This window comes from Tiliqua scincoides, chromosome 1 (assembly GCF_035046505.1).
Source record: "Tiliqua scincoides isolate rTilSci1 chromosome 1, rTilSci1.hap2, whole genome shotgun sequence".
Taxonomy (NCBI): domain Eukaryota; kingdom Metazoa; phylum Chordata; class Lepidosauria; order Squamata; family Scincidae; genus Tiliqua; species Tiliqua scincoides.
This window is the reverse complement of record NC_089821.1, coordinates 130,469,427-130,488,959: the sequence shown is the minus strand read 5'-3', so window position 1 is coordinate 130,488,959 and position 19,533 is coordinate 130,469,427. Positions and strand designations below refer to the sequence as shown.

At 43.5% G+C, this 19,533-nt stretch overlaps 2 protein-coding genes across 3 annotated transcripts in view; both read left to right on the top strand.

Moving 5' to 3' along the window:
* Positions 1-3,966, top strand: part of LRRFIP1 (LRR binding FLII interacting protein 1) — a 122,688-nt gene extending 118,722 nt beyond the window's left edge. For both annotated transcript variants that reach the window (XM_066627877.1, XM_066627789.1), the window contains 2 exons: positions 564-668; positions 3,029-3,966. In XM_066627877.1, coding sequence (XP_066483974.1) covers positions 564-668; positions 3,029-3,139 — 216 coding nt within the window. In that variant the 3' untranslated portion in view covers positions 3,140-3,966. The remainder of the gene's footprint in view (positions 1-563; positions 669-3,028) is intronic.
* A 1,682-nt stretch (positions 3,967-5,648) lies between these two features.
* Positions 5,649-19,533, top strand: part of RBM44 (RNA binding motif protein 44) — a 30,846-nt gene continuing 16,961 nt past the window's right edge. Inside the window, exons 1-5 of the mRNA XM_066626762.1 lie at positions 5,649-5,913; positions 10,100-10,377; positions 12,826-14,264; positions 15,793-15,839; positions 16,229-16,396. Of these exons, the coding sequence (XP_066482859.1) occupies positions 10,212-10,377; positions 12,826-14,264; positions 15,793-15,839; positions 16,229-16,396 (1,820 nt within the window). The 5' untranslated portion in view covers positions 5,649-5,913; positions 10,100-10,211. The remainder of the gene's footprint in view (positions 5,914-10,099; positions 10,378-12,825; positions 14,265-15,792; positions 15,840-16,228; positions 16,397-19,533) is intronic.

The window sequence follows — 19,533 nt, the reverse complement described above, 5'->3', positions numbered from 1 at the left end:
TTCTTCAGCACATATGTAAATAGATGAATTGAACAAGTTTGTTTGACATGTTTTGGAAACTTTGTGATTTTTACACTACCTGCCCTAGTTTAAAAACTGATATATAACTAGACAGTTTTGAAGAAACTTTTAAAGATAACTTTTGTAAGTCAGAGACTAAACATGTTTCTTGACTCAAATACATAGATATACTCCCCACTAATTATGAAGGAACTGTGTTGCCCATCTCCATGTAGCTAAATTAACTGAAAAATATTGACACTTAACAAATTAGTTTTATACTGTATGAAGAGTTACACTGACAGTATGGCTTAATGGTTCCTTACCTCCCCCACCACAGAGCCTTCTAACACCAGTTGCCCTGTAGGAAGGAACAAGAAAAAAGGGAAGTCAGCAAAGATACCTGCTGGACTTAAGTTGTTCTTTAACTGTGTGGTTTTGGATGTATTCATTGCATTTTATGAATGTTGTGAACTGTTTTGATGATTGCGGTCAAACAGGATTCAACTATACTAAATCATCAACCCTATTTCTGTTATAATAGTAAGTTTCTTTCATATTAGGTAATACGACTAGAAGGTCAAGTTGCCCGCTATAAATCTGCTGCAGAAAATGCTGAAAAGGTAGAGGATGAACTCAAAGCAGAGAAACGTAAACTCCAAAGAGAGGTAATCCATACTATCAAATTATTTTGAGTAAAATATTCAGCACCAGAAATATTCATACAAGATTCACCCTATTCAAGCTCCTGGTTTTAATAATAATAATAATAATAATAATAATAATAAACTATTTATATCCCGCCCTTCTCCCTGAAAGGGACCCAGGGCGGCTTACAACATGTTAAAAACAGATTAAAAACATAATTTAACAGCAAATAAAAATGTATTAAAACACATTAACAGATACCAAAAAACAGTAGTCAGATAAAAAGAGCAAAATGCAGCAAATCATAGAGGAATCAGGCCTGTAAAAATACTAAAAGATATAGAAAAGATGTTAAGGCCATGAACTCAGAAGGCTTGTTTAAACAGAAGGGTCTTCAGGCCTCGCCGAAAAGTCTCAAGAGAGGGAGCCATTCTCAAGTCAAGGGGAAGGGAGTTCCATAACGTTGGTGCCACTACTGAGAAGGCCCTATTTCTTGCCGCCGCCCCACGTACCTCCTTAGGCGGCGGCACTTGTAAAAAGGCCTTCTCTGATGACCTAAGAGGACGAGCCGGATTGTATGGAAGTAGGCAATCTCTAAGATACCCTGGCCCAGAGCAGTATAGGGCTTTAAAGGTCAAAACCAGCACCTTGAATTGGGCCCCTAAACAAATGGGCAGCCAATGCAGCCCCCGGAGAAGCGGGCTGACAGAGTCAAACCGCCTACCTCCCGTGACCACACGGGCCGTCGCATTCTGCACTAATCGCAGTTTCCGAACCGTCTTCAGGGGCAGCCCCACATTAAGCGTGTTACAATAATCTAACCTCGATGTCACCGTAGCATGGATCACCATGGCCAGGTCTGCACGATCCAAGTACGGACGCAGCTGGCGCACCAGCCGAAGCTGAGCGAAGGCCCCCCTAGCCACAACCGCCACCTGGGAATCCAGGAGCAGCTGCGAATCCAGGTGGACCCCCAAGCTGCGGACCTGCTCCTTCAGAGGGAGAGCAACCCCATTCAGAGCAAGCCGATAGTCCAGTACCTGCATCGAGGATTTCCGAACCAGGAGAGCCTCTGTCTTATCCGGATTTAATTTCAGCTTATTAGCCCCCATCCAGATCCTCACTGCTTCCAGACAACACTCCAGGCCCTCAACCGCCACCCTGGAGTCTGGAGGAAAGGAGAGATAGAGCTGGGTATCATCAGCATATTGATGACACCCCACTCCAAACCCCCGGATGACCTCTTCCAGCGGTCATCCAGCAGTCCTCTCCCAGCGGCCATTTAATAGAAATAAAATGCATTTTCAGGTTTCTAGGGAGAGATAAAATCCCTCCAGTTACTTTAGTCCTTCCTCCTAAACCAGAGATGGCCAACCCGTGGCACAGGTGCCACTTATTGGCAGGTGGAGGTGTGTGGAATGACATACGGGATGCCCCTGAACTTTTAAAAGCCCTGTAAAAAGTTTTGCCCCTAAACCGCACCATTGCACTCTCTTTGAGGTACAGTGAGCCTTGGAGGATGTGTATAGCTGTGTGCTGCAGTTCCGGGCTTCTCTTTCAGAATGTGCCTGCCAGCTGTTTCACAGCCTCATTTCAGGCTGCCAATCAGATGTTGAGGTGGGGCATTTGACAGTGCTGTTAGACTGTGGGCTCATCCTGGACATCCCAAACAAAGCCTCACCTGACTCTGCTGACAGGGGAAAAAGAAACTGTCAATATATATTTTTTAAACTTACTGGAGGAGGGTGGTGCAGCAGGCACTAGGCAGGCAGAGCTGCCTCCCTCCACTCACTCTTCTGGCCAGAGGGCTGGGCTTGCACTAAAAATAAACCCGGCATCAGGCAGCCTCCCCCCCACCAAGTCCAGGCTCAACTGTAGAGCCTTCTGGTTTGGGCAGTGGGTTGAGTTTGAGTGCAAAGACAGAGGCTGCAGGACAGGTGCGCCCAGAATACCTGCCCTCCTGCCCAGTCTTCCCTATTACAGGGAAACAATGGCAGAAGAGAAGTATGTGTTCTTTTTCTTGTTTGTGGACTCCCTGACAGCACTAAAGGGTCACTGTGGGAAACAGAATTGTGGACAAGATGGGCATTTGGCCCATCTAGCAGGGTTTATATGGCCCATCTAAAGTTTAGTGTATTCCCTTCCCTCTTTTTTGTGGGAATCATATAGTAAAGTGAATGGCTTTTAGAACAAGAACATAAAAGACCTTGGTTTCACTATGACTTCACTAGTTATACTAGACCCACCCACTACTATAATCTTAGTAGTTTATCCATAAATTAAGAATAGATAATAGTCACAGTTACTGAAAGGATGAATGGGGAAATGCTACTAATTAGTTTCTGCATGGCTTTCAGTACATCTTTCATTTTATTTTCAGCTTCGTTCAGCATTAGACAAAACAGAAGAACTTGAAGTAAGCAATGGCCATCTAGTGAAACGGCTAGAGAAGATGAAAGCCAATCGGAGTGCTTTACTGTCTCAGCAATAGATGCCAGCTTTCTTTGGAAACTACTTGACTGAATGACAACAAAGCTGCAGAGGCTTATGTCTGTATCTGTTTGGGATGCTTTGTTTCATGCCTTCTGAGTGCAACAGAAATTGAAACACATGAACCAATCTGCCACATGCCACCATACAGAGGTTTTACCCATGCAGATTCAACCTGCTGCACTATATGCATAACAATAGCTGCTCCAAATGCCTGCCCTTGTTGATGCCCTTCCACACTGTATTCTTGAAACGCATGCAGTGCAGTATCTGTATGCCATTTAATAAGCACACTGGGCATCCTGTAAGCTCTTCAACATGAAAGGCACAGCAGCTTGCTGGACATTTTGAAAAAGATACTGAACGTTGGGGGGGGGGACTAGAACTTGAATTTTCTAGGCTTCTGAAAATGGGGGTGGTGGTTACTATAACTTTCAGACTTCCTCTTGTGGCAATGTCTGCAACTGTAGCAAACATGATAGTGTATTCATAGCAGCCTCTTCATTTACAAAACACTGTGGAACCACAAGCCATTACAAAGATAAAGTCCTTCGGTGGAAATCATGGAAGAAGATGGTCTTGGAAGCAAAAGTGACCTTAAATGACTTTGCCAATAAAAATAAAAGGTTATGGAGGGATTTTTGCACCTGTTCAATCATAAGATTATTTTATTTCAGGGTCAATAGGCAATAGTTTTTCTCTCTCACACACACAATACAGCTTTTTATTTGTATTTAATCCCTGTATTTGGAACTGAAGTAAATGACTTCTTTTAAAGGATGTAATATTGCAAAAAAAATAATAAAACTGCAATCCCATGTTTTAAAAGTGTATTTCGTTCTATCTACTGTGCAATCTAAATACTGTACTAAATATAAACCGTGTTGCACATAATAAGGCTGCTTAGAAAAGTAATCAACTCTCTCTTAGATAGAACAACACTGCAAATGAAATGAAGCTTCCTGGGTGACCCTGGCCCAGTCACTATTTCTCTGTGTGACCTGCCTCACAGGGTTATTGTGAGGGCAAAAAGTGGGGAGGAACTATGTACGCCACCCTAAGCTCCTTGGAGGAAGGGCAGTACAAATATGTGAGAAATAAAAATAACTATAAATAAGCCTCATCTTTCTATCTGAGGCAATGAGATAATGAACAAGGATTTAAGGCAGGGCTTTTCAGACTGGGACATTGGGGGCCCTGACCTGTTTCCCCTTAAGGGGTGGGGGCAGGGAGGAGGCAGCGGCGCGATCCCTAGGATCATGCTGTTCAGGGGGCTGCAGGGGCTTGGGTGCACTTACCCAAACCTCCTGCAGCCTCCCCAGGGGTGCAGGGAGCCCTGTGCAACCTTATGCAGGGCTCCGGGCAGGGACACTCGGTGGGGAGGCAGGTGAGGCAGAGCCTCCCCCGGAGTCCTTCAAAAAGCCTTGCCGCCCTGTGAGGCGCACAAGAACTCATGGGGCAGGGACACTCAGTGGGGAGGCAGGTGAAGCAGAGACTGCCCCCCCCGAGTCCTTCGAAAAGCGCCGCCGCCGAGTGAAGCACACAAGCACTCATGGGGCAGGGACACTCAGTGGGTGGGGAGGCAGGTGAAGCAGAGCCTCCCTCTGAGTCCTTCGAAAAGCACCGCCGTGGGTTGTGAGTGCTTGTGCGCCTCACACTGCGGCGGCACTTTTCGAAGCACTCCAGGGGAGGCTCTGCCTCACCTGCCTCCCCACCCACTGAGTTTCCCTGGAGTAGGGTCCCCAGTGCCAGGGAGGTATGTGTATATGTGTGTGTGTATTTATTTCACACCCTAATGTTGCCACACAAGTGTTGACAGCAGCCCTTTCTGCCCAGTGTTGGATACATGCAACAGGGTTCCAAACGTGTGCCCCTGTACAAGGCTGGGCAAGAATGGGTTAAAACCGACGAGCATAAGAACAGCCCCACTGGATCAGGCCATAGGCCCATCTAGTCCAGCTTCCTGTATCTCACAGCGGCCCACCAAATGCCCCAAGGAGCACACCAGATAACAAGAGACCTCATCCTGGTGCCCTCCCTTGCACTGGCATTCTGACATAGCCCATTTCTAAAATCAGGAGGTTGCACATACGAGCCAGATAATTCTCACTTGCCACGCCCTTCCCCCTCCCCCACCTTAGAAGGGTCAACGTTCGACCGTTGCTTGCATTTCAGGGGTTAATTCGAAGGAAGGGAGAGGAAAAGGCGTCAGCCACACGCTCCGTCTCCCTCGGCTACAAAACCGTCTCGCGCACGAGAGGCTACTGTTTGCAGTTCAGGCGCGTGCGCGCGCGCGCACGCTCTGCACCAATCCCCTGCGCGAGAGCGTCCGCGCCTCCTCCAATGGGGAGGCGCCCCTATGCGAAAGGAGCCGTTGACGGGCCGCGCCCCCCCCCCCGTGCGCTGCTCAGGCAGTACAGTATGTGGTGGCTTCAGTGGCCTCGGGTGGGAGGTGGTGGGGGGCAGGCGCTTGGGGGGTTCTCTTGTCTTGGCTCCTGAAAGCCCCGCCCTTCAGCATCGACGGAGGCGTAGCCTTCGGGGCAACGCCTCTCGTTGCCAGCCCGTCCCTGAAAGGCGGGAAGGGCGTCGGGGAGCGTCCTGCCTGGCCCAAAGGGCCCCGTTGCAGGGGGCTGTGGAGTGGCGCTGGCGGGAGAGCGGCCATAAGTGGCCCAGTCGCTCTGAGCAGGCCTGCTTGGGAGGCTGGGGAGTGGAAGCTTCTGCTAGCCTTCGAGGGAGCGCCCCCAACGCTCTTGTCCCGCAGGGGGCGCCTCTGCTGTGAGTCTTCAGCTGGTGGGTCTGGACTGGGGTCTCCAGGGGAAGGAGCACAAGTGGGAGCAGCCACTCCAATGGATGAGCGCTGGGAGCGTCAGGACAGGCTAAAGAAAGCATTTCTTTACCCAGCGTGTCATTAGTCTGTAGAACTCCTTGCCACATGATGTGCTGGTGGCATCTGGCCTGGAGGCCTTTAAAAGGGGACTGGACCAATTTCTGGAGGGAAAAGTCCACCACAGGTTGCAAGCCATGGTGGGCACGTGTAACCTAAAACCAGGAGGTTTTAATACTTCTAAAACCAGAAGTAGGCTATATCTCAGAAAGCCAGCCCTTGAAATGCAAGGATGCAGGTCTTTTGTTGTACTGAGTGCTCCCTGAAGTGTCTGGTGAATTTCAGGAGGCTGAGCTTAGATGCGCCTTTGGCTGATCCAGCTGGGCTTGTCTGATGTTGGGGTAGTCCACTTTCTTGTTTGTTATGAAAAGGTTTTCCTCTTCACTCTTTTCTCCTGCATAGATGTGTTAACTCAATATTTTTGGATTTTTTTCCTCATCATTTTTCCCCCACATAAACTGATCTGTCAAAATCTCCAGAATTGGTTTTTATAGTTTCCTAGAGGTCAGTGCTGATTCTCAAGGCACCAGGTCAACCCTGGAGGGTTGGTAAACCAAACCCCAGTTCATCCTCTTTCCCTGTTAAATGCTACTCTTGGTGCAGCTGGCACACCTGTCTACCAGTAGAGTCTCCCCTGCCTTCAAATTAAACTTGCAGGCTAAAGGGATATGAGGAATTCCTGATGCACACAAAGTAGATTACTTTTGAATCAAAGGACAGTCACATACCACCATTATTTTTCCCAAGACTTCTTTCTTTCAAGAGGAGGAAGGGTGGAAGAGAAGGGGGGAAATTGTATGTGGTAATTAAAAGTGAGACTAGTTTTGTAGTTTTACTTTAACATTGGATTTTACGATCAAAGACTGAGAAAAATTTTTGTTCAGTGGGGATCCCTATGATGTTATAGAGATTTTAGAAGATGCACAGACATTTGTTTGATGTTGTAGCCCAAACTACATGTTGTTTGTAGTAGTGTAGGCACTTAAGACTGAATTGTTGCCTGTTAAGCTGAACCAGCTTTTCCTCTCTGAGATGATCTGCAATAGCAGGAAGAGTGTCTGTCCTCAGTGGCATAGCTAAGGGGACGTAGGGGATAGCAATTGCACCAGGCAACAAGCTTTAGGGGGACAACAAGCTAAACTTGATACTAGTGGCCAAAATTGTGAAAACCTTGGCATAGACAAATAATACCATCATGTTATAAATCATTGGAAAAGTAATTTGATGCAGATTGCAATGAAACAAACTGCATTGGAAAAGCTATATTCTATCAAAAATTATGGCCAATTAACCAGAAAATGAAAACACAACAGCCTTATGGAACAAAAAATGAATTTTTTAAACTCAAAACTGACCTATGAGATTGATTGTTTTGAGAGCCAATGACATGTTATTACGATAGAGCATGAAACTGATAAGGTAATATGAGTCAGCTCTCCTTTCCATGTATCATAATACAGTCACCCCTGCTAAATGGCACTTTTTCAAGTAGTGCTCCTCTTATATTTAGCAATGGTAGAGTAACCATCCCTCTTCACCCTAGTACAGTGTCTCTAACCAATAAGGAGCAACCTTTTCATTTATTTACTTAATTAGATTTGATTTTGTCGTGGTGGGGGGCTACAAAATCTTTTTTGACCCCAGTTAGCAGATAAAGATGCCTTAGCTATGCCACTGGCTGGGGGGAGGTGTCAGAGCAAGTGGGTGGCGAGCTGCTGGGGGAGGAGGTAGATTTTCCCTCGACTTTCACTCTTTAAAAAGCCTGGGCATGATGTCACTTCCAGTTATGACATCACTTCCTGGGCATTATTTTGAGTTCAGCACTGGACTACACAATTATTTGCTATGCCACTGCATATCCATCGCAACTGTGTTTCCCCTTGAACAGGGTGGGCAGAGAGGTTTGGTTGCTAAAGGTTTCTGACTTGCAGCTGTTTAACAAAAACACACACACAGGGTTTTTAATATATATATATGTATAGTTAGGCTGCAGAAATGAATTACAATTGTTGGAAAACTGAATTTTTTTAGTGAAACAGTGGTGCTTTTGAAAATTAATTATTGGACTGTTCCTTAGTTCTAAGTGTATGTCACCATATTGTATACCTAGCTCAAGGCTCATCAACTAGAGCTAAAAACAGAGTAGATCTTGCTAATTTGAAGTCTTGACTGCTGCCCTAGAAGGTGCATTATGGGTTTTATAGAACAGCATTTCATTGCAACAGGTCTGGCTCTATTCCTGCCTGATTCCTACATTGCAAACATCGTCTTCAACACAGAGAGTTTCTGTGACGTATGTACTGGAGTTTCTTGACATATAAATCAATGCAGAGAGCATTACTTGAAGATAAAATGTTTGAAAAACAGTGGCCTATAATAGTGATTGCTTCAGACTATCATTTAGGCCCAAAAATGGAGGGCTAATATGGTCTAATAGTTAATGTTAGACTTGGAGGATCTGCTTAGTCATGAAGGTCACTGAGTGATCTTGTAACAATCTTTCAGTCAAATCTCTCTTGCTGGGTTGTTTTAAAAAAGGATGGGGAAGAGCCAGGTAAACCATCTTAAGCTCCTTGCAAGAAAGATTGTATAGAAATACAGTAAGAGCACAATCCTAGCCAGCACTTAGGCTGGCTCAAAGGACTCATGTTGACTTCTGGTTTCGCAAATGTGCTGTAAAACATGTTCGCACCACCTTGGGAGTCGGGGAGGCCACACACTGGCCTCCCAACGCCAATTCATCCCCAGATCCAATGAGTTTGTGCCGACTGAGGGAGGGTGTTTCAGGGTCTGCCAGTGTATGGCAAAAATTACCACTCAAACTTTCAAATAACTGATTGATCTCTTTGATAATGTTGAGTGGCACTAATAATGCTGTGTAAATAAAGGAACTATGAGCGCAATCTTAACCATGCCCTAGGCTGGCACAACAGTACAAGTCCTTTGCGCCAGCCCGGGAGGGTCACAAACATGCCATAAAGTACGTTTGCGCCTCCATGGGAGTAAGCTGTGCCAGTGCATAGAGGTGCGCTAGCCCACGGAGGCCAAATTCAGCCTCCATGGTGGCAGCAGTAGGTGAGTTGGCACCTGCTCATGGGAAGGGCGGGGGGAGGCGTTCTGGGGTGGGGGAGGGCAGGGAGCAGGCGTTCTGGGGGGGGTCGGGAGACAGGGCCAGGACCCAGCAGTCTGAGTAGACCCTTTAGGGCTGCTGCTGCTTTACCCGGGATAAGGGGAAAAGTTTCCCCTTGCCTCTGGCTGAGCCACAGTCAGCCCTAACCTTGTGCAGCGCACAACAATACAGCGCAGGACTCCTGGCCTGTCTGTTCCAGCTCAAGTTAGGATTGTGCTGTCCATCAGACATGACATAGTTCATAACAAAAGTGTTACATTATATTTTACAAGAGGTGTTTGCTCATTCTAAATAAAGCTTTTCTAACATGGAAGTTAGTCTGGGATGTCAGTGGCTGAGTTCTAGTATGGCTAGTGGGGAGGGCTGGATCTATGTTTTTTTCTCCTGTTTTATAGCAAACCACTTTTGCAATTGAGGGGACTTTCTGAAGCAATTTAGGAACTAGTCTCACGGCCTGCTCTTCAGGGGAAGAAAGTAAAAGAAACAAAAAGCCCTAGATATATCTAATTCATAAAGTACTGATTCCAGTCAGTATGCTTTGAATTGTGGTGTAAGGCTGACCTTCTAAGCACATTCACACCCAGGTTAAGTTCCATTGAACTTAATGAAACTTACTTCCAAGTAGCAATGCACAGAACTGCATAGTAATGTAGTTTTTTTTACAAGAAATTTTTAAATTAGTATTTAAGAGACTGACTGTGATTAGGATGCAACCAACCACATTTCAAATGCGAAAAATATGTATATGTGAAATACTTCTTGCTTACTGTATAATGTCATGACTAAATTCAAATTGTTGAATGTGTGAACTTTATATACCTGTTTTGTTTTCACTGTTTTCTAGGAATCGTATGTGATATACTTGCCCAGTCACGCACATCTTAAAATATGTCATGCCTACCTTATTTTAATGAAAATTTATATACTCGATCTCTTTTTTGTGCAAGGCCATGGTTCCAGGGAGATTGTTCATTTTATGAAGGAGCTGCTTACTCAGTGGTACCTTTATATTTTTATCCAAGATCATACTTCTCTACACCTGGATTTCAGTATAGTCCTATGACTAGAGAGTCATTAAATACATTTGTGGTAGCATCTTCTTTCTCACCTGCTACTTTTGATCATGGGCAAAGGGAGAGCAATTACTGGAGATATGCTACTGCTGCAATTAATGCCTCTGGTCTGCAAGCTCTGGAGAAGTCCAAAACTATTTGTAACCCTCCAGGTGAGTTAACCCTACTTTTTAGTAGTTGGCAATTTTTGTCATAATTTTGCTAATTTTTTTGTAAGGCAATTTTGTATTTGGATAGTAGTAGGACTTCTGTTAAACAAACAACATACCGTATTTATCGGCGTATAACACGCACAGGCGTATAACACGCATCTTCATTTTAATAATATGCGGCGGGCGCAGCGCTGACATCACGTCACGACGCTGCGCCGCCGCTAGGCACTATTGGGAACGGGATCCCTTAAAGAGGATTCCGTTCCCTGGACATCGGCGTATAACACGCATACATCATTTGCCCCCTATTTTCAGGGGGAAAAAGTGCGTGTTATACGCCGATAAATACGGTACTCATCTTTTAACCAAGAAAATGGTGAAAGTAGTAATTCTCTACAAGTTGGTAAATACAAAAATATTTCTATAAGCAAACATAGGGCCTAATCCAATCCAACTTTCCAGCACCAATGCAGTGGCAGTGCAGCCTCAAGTTAAGGGAACAAATGTTCCCTTACCTTGAGGGAGGCCTCTGCGACTGCCCCTGCCCACTGCAGGCTGCAGCACATGCCCCATTGGCATGGCTGTATCGGCACTGGAAAGTTGGATAGGATTGGACCCTTAGTTGACTGCCAAAGAGAATAATTTCAGATCTGAGGAACAGCCACTAGGATTCTTTCTTCCCATGCTTGCCGTTCTTATTTGATGTTTGGAGAAGTCTGTCAAAAAAGGAACTGTTCTTATTTGTCTTTGCTACTGGTTAACCAGATGAAAATATCATAAAATAAGCAATTGCTTTTGCTGGGGCTGGGGGGGGGGGCGAAGATTCATAACAATTGTGCAGCAGGGGAATGCATTGGGTAGTGATTTGGTATTCTGCTAGTTCTCAAATTGGAATCCCCCATCCTCTGTCAGGAAGGCCACAGAGCAAATAGAAAACAAGTCCAAAGTTGCAGGAAGGGTTGGTCCAAGGCAGATATAACCTGTCTACCCATATCAGCTAACAGTGTTTCTCAAACTGTGGGTTGGGACCTACTAGGTGGGTTGCGAGCCAATTTCAGGTGGGCCCCATCCATTTCAATATTTTATTTTTAATATATTAGACTTGATGCTCCCATGGTATGTGATTGCATTTGGGGAAATATTCCAGACCTGTACTTTTAACAAGCTACTCTGTATATTCTTGTAACAGTGTTGGCAAATGGGACTGACGCCTGGGTAAGTGTGGGTAGGATTGCAGCCTAGGATTGTTTAAAAGGTTCCTGCTTGACGATGTCACTTCTGGTCATGACATCACTTCAGGTGGGTCCTGACAGATTCTCATTCTAAAAAGTGGGTCTCTGTGCTAAATGTGTGAGAACCACTGCACAAACGGTTGGGTTGACTGCCCTATAGCAGAGGGTACCCACTAATTCACATGGAGTTTGGGGGTGACTGCTTCCCCACTTATTCCATTATAATAACCTGATCCTGATCTGCAGTTACCTGCTGCTTTGTTTTTCCATGTTTGTATTTTTAGCTGGGGACCTGTTCTATTCCCCTTCATTATATTGTTGGACTAATGCTCTAGTCCGCAGATTGTAACACACAGCAGAAGACTGCAGGCATACAACTACGTACAAGAATCTCTTTGTTTTCTGCTGAAGCAGGTTGTTGGTGCCAGTGTAGCTAATCTGTGGGAAGGATCAAGAAGTTTGACATGCTTACTTTATTAGGCATACTATTTTTAAAATTGAAACATTACATTGAAATTTGCCTATGTTAAACACTGCATTGTAATTTTTATGTTAGTGTTAGTGTATCTGATAGTTGCTTGCAAGAGGAGTATCAGCCTTTCAGATTTTATCTTTTGACTGGATGTGAAATGAAAATGCTTACTGGTAAGATATGAAAACGTGTATATTTTTTCCCCACATTTTTATCCTGCCCTTCCCCCAGGGAGTTCAGGGCAGCATACATGGTTCCTTCCCTCCTTTTGTCATCACAACAAAAGTCTCACCTACCTCACTTTGTCCTTTTGTCTTGTGAGGTAAGTGTGGTCAAGAGATAGGACTAGCCCAAAGTTAGCCAGGAAACTTCATGGCTGAGTGGGGAATTCAGGTGTTACCCAAGACCCTTTTGTGAGGGATTCAGGTGTTACCCAACACCCTTTTGTGAGCTCTGTTCAACAGTACAAAATAGAAAGGGAGAGATGAATTGGAAATCTATTCCCAATGGCGGGTGCAGATCCTGCTGTCATACACTAAAGAGCATGTGGCTGAGGAGTTAGCACTAGCAATGACTGATAAAAGCTCAGAACTTTCCAATCAGTATTCAGTCTACCTGGTCCTCTGCTTTTTCTCTTTGTTTCTATTTTTTGTCCTCATTTTTATTTACTTTAAAATTCATCCACAAATTTTGTTGTCCAGTTATACGAATCAATAGTGAAACGTAGTGTCTTTCCCTAAACAGGTGAAAGAGCACTAGTTAAATCCACTGAAATATCAAGTTCTGAGAAAAGTAGGATTGATGAAGTTATACTTAAGCTAATAGCTTCTAATGATAATTCTGATGAAAACACAATGGAACAGAGAGGGAGCAGTGCAGAGAACATTACTGGTAAATCAGAAATCCTGAATGTAACCCAAGAGTTGGAACATGCTGAAAATATTGAGATTAATAATATCTCTAGTGGACTTCAAATAGGAACCAGTTGCTCCATCTCAAGCCAGTCCTGTTACTTGAGTGCCTCAGAATTAAATTTTCCAAATGAGAGCTTCTCTATCTTCAATTCATCACTAGACAGTGATCTTGAAGCTGCTTATAAAAAACAGAGGATTTCCATTGCACTAGAAGATGCAAATGAAACAGATATTGTTGACCGAGTCTGCACCAGCATCCACTTGAAAGACAACCAAAATGACGAGTGCAGATGCACTGATGTGGATGACGATTCACAACAAGAATATCACAGCGCTGAAGAACAAGATTATATGGATCAAAACTTCACATCCAAGAAAGAAACTGATAGTTCAGACTTTTTTCAGGTCAAAGAACAAGCAAATGAAAATGGGCATGCAGAAGATGTGTTTTCTACTTTAGCATGTAGCTCAGTTGTTGATACTAGCAATGAAATACCAGAATCCTCCCAAATGTATAAATGTGACCAGCACTATGCAAATGACAGTTCTTTAAATTTTGAGGATCATAAAAGAGAGCAGTCTGTCAGTATGTTTTATAGTATCCACAATGAAGATTCATTTAGTTCTGAAGCTGGCGAAAGGAGTGATTCAAAACCTTTCTTAACATGCATGACAGGCATTGATGAAAAGGTGCAAACAGTTTCTCTTTCGGATGTAGCCATTTCAAATATCAGCACAATTAATACAGGATTATGTAAAAAAGCTGATCACAGCAGTATAAACGTCTTACAGAAAAGTAGAAATGTGCAAGTCCTGTCCCAGGAAAGAACAGATTTACCATATGGACACGTTTCTACTGAAGATGCAGAAGTTACTGACTTCTGTGTTTATGATCAGCCAATTGCATCTATAGTTACTGCTGGCAAGGATAATTGCATTCCACACTTGAATAATGTTGCAAGTAAAAATAAAGTTAATCAAGCTGTTGATGCAAGCTCTGATTTTAGAGCTTGTTTTACCACAAGTCGAGCAACTAATGTCAAAGCTTTAGTGGTTTCCAGGTCACAAAACACAATGATAACAATGATGAACAAAGATAGGCCCAATGAATGGCTGAGCGTTCTCCACAGAAGTGTTGCCTGTAATACGGATTGGTCATTCATGTATAGCAATGTGGAGATGACTGCCTCTCCAAAAGCAGTGGCTGATACATTGGAAAAATCTGTTGGTTGCTGTACTGCAAAAAACGGAAGGAATTCCAAACTTGAGGTAACTTCAAACTTGACAGGCTTGTAAAGTTGGGTTTACTGTATTGCTAATCCTTTAATATTGCAAATTGTTCAGTATTTTCACTGTAATAACCCTGTGAGGTTAACCATATGGCTTAAGGCCATATGGTTAACTGAATCCTGCTAGAGATCATAGAGGTGTAGATTTGACTTCTGTGTTCTCATCCCTAGTTGGATGGGGAATTGCATGAGCAAGTGGATGCTAGATCTGGTCCCCTTCCCAACCAGTGAGTCCTGCAGTTGCTTATCAGTGCAACCTTAGGTTTTGCAAGTTGCATTGGAATCACTGAATCCATGTTGCATGTGGAATCTGAATGCAAGCATTTCATATTAAAGACTTAACTAACTACTAGACACTTCTTTAATCACTAAATGACTAACCACATCTTTAGAGAAAGGGACCTTAGTTCAGTGACAGCATATGCTGGGCATCCAAAAGCTCCCAGGTTCAAACTCTGGCTTCTCCAGGTAGGGCTGAGAAGCAATTTAGAAATGATCTACAGAGCTAGATGAATCAATGGTCATCAGTGGTCAGGCATCAGACTGCCTCCTGGACGCATCTGGAAGCGACTTTTGGTTTACTTCCAGTTTGCTCCATCACATCCAGGGTGTCAGAGTTCATATGTTTGGAAACTACTGTTATAGATAGTTAACATATATGTGCTCCTGAAGAAGCACATATAACATATAAGCACATATAACATATGTTAACATATAAGATAGTTAACATATATGTGCTCCTGAATTCTGGAGAAAAGCAGCATATTACAAATTCTCTAGTATTCTCTAGCCCATGTGTAGATGGTTAGGAACATAAGAAGTTGTCTCATACTGAGTCAGATCATTGGTCTGTCTAGCTCAGTGTTGTCAACATGGCTCCCTAAGGTTGCAGGCGGGAAGTTGACCTACCTGGAGGTGCCAGTTATTGAACCTAGAACCTTCTGTGTGCAAAGCAGATGCCCTTTCCACTAAGTTAGTCTCTGTGCATACATGTCTGTTCTGCGTATTATTGCAAATGACACGTGCTGGAGAGCCACAGTGTATTGCAGCTGTTCAAGTGAGGCATAGACTAAGATCTATCTATGTGGGATCGATACTTTCTGGATGAGAGTTTAATATATGAAACTGATCTCATGTAGAGAGGTATATGTATACATGAAGTCCCCTGCATACATACAGGTTAGGTTCCAAGGAACTATGTATAAATTGAAATGCTTGTAGGCCAAAACATCCAGTTTAGTTGGCCTAGTGCTCACGGAGTGCTCAAAGCACCTCCGAAGAACATACTGTGCAAAATGCTGATGCAGCTGCCTGTAACTAGCCCGTGTAGTAATTTTTTTTCTCGGTCTGAGATCTACATTTCCTTATTCAAATAAGGAAACTAATAGCACAGTAGTTTATTCCACAAATCTAGTGACTTGTTACACCTGCATTTCAATACTGATTAAAGCTTGCAATCCTAATGGTTATGTTAGCACATGCAACTTTAAAAGATTTTGTCTTTCCAGGACTGTGTGAAATTGAACAGCAGAGGCTCAGATGAAATCCCAAATAGGTATATGCTTTTTAAACATATGTGCTTGTCTAGTGATATTACTGTGTCTCAAAACATTAAGTTTAATGAGAATTGGTGACAACTTATAAAGCAAGAAAATAGTTATTCAGAGATTGAGAATTAAGACAATTAAGGCTGGACTCCTACTGTATATGTATTTGGAACTTTAAGTAGGAATGCATAGGATTGTGCTGGAAGTCTAAGAATATCATCTGAGTTATGAATGTTTCTATTCATAATGCTAAAAATTGGAGCCGTATCAGATTTATAAACTTTGGTAAGGCAATAGCTGGTGGATATGGGAGTATCAGTAACGAGCTTTTTAAAATGTATATAAAAAAATATCCTTAGTTTGTACTTGTGAACTAATAAAATTTTTGTGTTGAAAGGATGGTGCAGTTTTCTCAAACAACCAATTTGCCATGCTGCTGTAAGGAACTATTGCAGAGAGCCATAAAAGCTGAAATGCAGCTTCTAAATATTCACTGTCAGAAAGATCATCAGCACAGCTGGAAGACTTGCAAGTTGGATTTGGAAGGAAAGGAATATGTAAGCAGGTATGTCTGAAATTCCTGTTGAATTAAATAAAATTTCTGAAATGGAAGGCACAAAAGTGAACCATGATTGTCTAAAGGCAAAAGTTGTAATTTAGTCTGTGTGAGCATATTAGAATGGTGAACTAAAGGCAGGAGATCCAGATTCAAATAGTTCCTCATTCCTGAAATTCATTGAGAGAGCTTAAACAAATCAGTGTCTCGGCCTAACCTCCTTCAAGATTGTGATGGAAATAAAATGGGAATGAGGAGAGCCATGTATACTGCCATAAGGTCTTTGGAGGAAGAACATGCTAAAAATGTGATAAACAGACTTTCTTAACTAATATTGACACTTAGATTACAGCCAAGTATAGGTTTGCATCACTTAACGGCAGGAATATGTTCCACGAACCCTGTCGTTATGTGCATTTGTTGCCTGGACAAATGCTGTTGGCAGCCAGGTCACACCCCAGAATGCCTTGCGGAGCTGGAAGGCAAGAAGGAACACAACTAACTGCATTCCTTCTTGAGAAAGTACTATTGGAAAGCATGTGAACAGCTGAGGCAGCAAGGAAGGACTGAAGCTAGCCCGTGGGTTCAGTGGGACCACCGTCGTATATACAGTCAGTCATTTGTTGGAACATTGCTACATGGCACATATCTGTATGTCACATCTTGGCTTAGTTGCACAATACATTGATATAGTATAGTTACATTAACACCCAATTAACACCTAAGTCAGAAGGACTTAGATGAACCGTATAAGGGAACAGGGTGTAGGTATAAATATGTTGTCCAGTGAATCATGGTGGCCACTTTTTCAGAAATGCTGCTTCTGCTGATGTGTCACTTAGCAGCTCAGGGTTGCTCTGCTAAGTGATACTGCGGCAGAAGTGTCACTGCTAAAAGGGTGGCCATGTGATAGTTGGGCTCTCCCAGTGCCTCGGCAGCGTCATCTTCTCTCAACCCTCTTGGTCTTCCGTTTCCCCATAGTGGCCTTCATTCCATCTATCCCTCCCAGAGCCTCAGCAGAACCTTTGTTGCTGAAAGTGGCGCTGGGAGTGCCCAATCCAGTGGGTATCCAGTGGCCATGATGTCATACATCATGGTCAGTGGATACCCAGGTGACCAGATACATTGGAGGACACAGTGCCTATACATTTAACCATTGTATAGCTTTGACAGGTGCAGTTCAGCTGGTTAAAGATATAACTGGTCGCCCTGTGGATACCCAAATACTTTGTTGAGCCTGTAGATTCCAGTCATCCCTAGGTCTTCCTTTCCAGGCAGTATTAAGTCTTCTGTACAGCATTTTAAAGACTCCTTCCCTTTTTCTCATGCTTGAGGTTTTAAGCATACTACTAGTTGGCAACCTTCAGTCTCGAAAGACTATGGTATCGCGCTCTGAAAGGTGGTTCTGGCACAGCGTCTAGTGTGGCTGAAAAGGCCAATTCGGGAGTGACAATCCCTTCCACACTGGGAGCAAGTGCAGTCTGTCCCTGGCCTGTCTCCCTGGCTATGGGCTTTCCTTCTTTGCCTCTTAGCCTCAGACTGTTGGCCAAGTGTCTCTTCAAACTGGGAAAGGCCATGTTGCACAGCCTGCCTCCAAGCGGGCCGCTCAGAGGCCAGGGTTTCCCACTTGTTGAGGTCCACTCCTAAGGCCTTCAGATCCCTCTTGCAGATGTCCTTGTATCGCAGCTGTGGTCTACCTGTAGGGCGCTTTCCTTGCACGAGTTCTCCATAGAGGAGATCCTTTGGGATCCGGCCATCATCCATTCTCACGACATGACCGAGCCAACGCAGGCGTTTTAAGCATATGTTCTGACAAATGGCAAATTATGTGGTTCTTTTCTGCCACAAGTGAACTTGATTTGACAATCTTTGCTGCATGTGCTTATTCTAGCAGCTAGTATTGTTTAAAAATCATATTTTACCAGCTTCCAGAAAATTCATGGAGCTACTTATACGAGGGGTTTTTAGGTGATAACGAAATAAAAGCACATAAGACTGCTTTCTGCACTTCTCATTTTTGTAAAAAAACAAAAACCCAAAATATGTGAAAAAATAAAACTGTTCTACAAAATTCTCTAATGTCTGTATGTGCACCTGCCTGCATCAGCTGACACTATATCACCTACCTAGTATACTTTACACTTTTAAAGTGTTTATAATATATAATTATAATGTATAAAAATGTGTGCTTGGAATAAAACCACATAACACCACTTTCTGCACTTATCATTTTTGTCAAAAAGCAAAATCTGCAAAAAATCCTGAAAGGCATACCTCATAACCATCCAAATAAGCAATAACTAGAAATCATGGGCAGAGGGAGAGAACTGTTCTGCAATCATTCTAACGTAGACCAAATAGTAATCTCAATTTGAAACTGTCTTGCCGTATCTGTGGGAATCACTACACAGTAGAGCATAGGTGAATCTTGGCAGTTAATTGGTTCTTCATAGTTGGGGGTTTACCGCTGGGTTTAACCTCTTTTACTTCTTTTTCTGGTAGGATCCTAACAGTTTGATCTTATGCATGTTTATTCAGAAGTAAATCCTGCTGTGTTTAGTGGGGCTTACTTCCAGGTAAGTAAGCACAGTCTGCAATCATAAGTAGGATCCTTCCGCCATATATTATGCATTGGTTGGACACAAACAGGAAGAAATATTCCCTGAGATATAAGATATAATAACTTTATAAGTTATTGTCAGCACCTTGAACTGCATGCACAAGCTAACAAGAAACCATTACAGGGCTCAGTCCTATCCAACACGATGTGTGCTCCATCCTACAGTAGAGGGGCAGTCATGAAGCCCTCCTCAAGGTAAAGGAATGTTCCCTTACATTGAGGCTCCATTGCAGCTGCTTTGGTGCTGGAAAGTTGGATAGGATTTGGCCCAGAGTTGCTTTTGATCTGTCAGACTATCTCAAGACAGGTAGTTCAGTGCAGCTGGATAACTCCACCAGTAGAAGGCAGGCTGTCACAGTTTGCACCAGTTGAAATTTGAATATTTGTTAATGACAGCCTCATGTTGAGTGTGTTGCATGTCAAGTCTAGAGATTTGTAACAGGTGCCACCTGTCAAGCTTCTCTCTAGGCTTAGGCATAAAACACAATGGGTAAAAAGCACTCCAGGATGCTTTTGTTACCTGGAA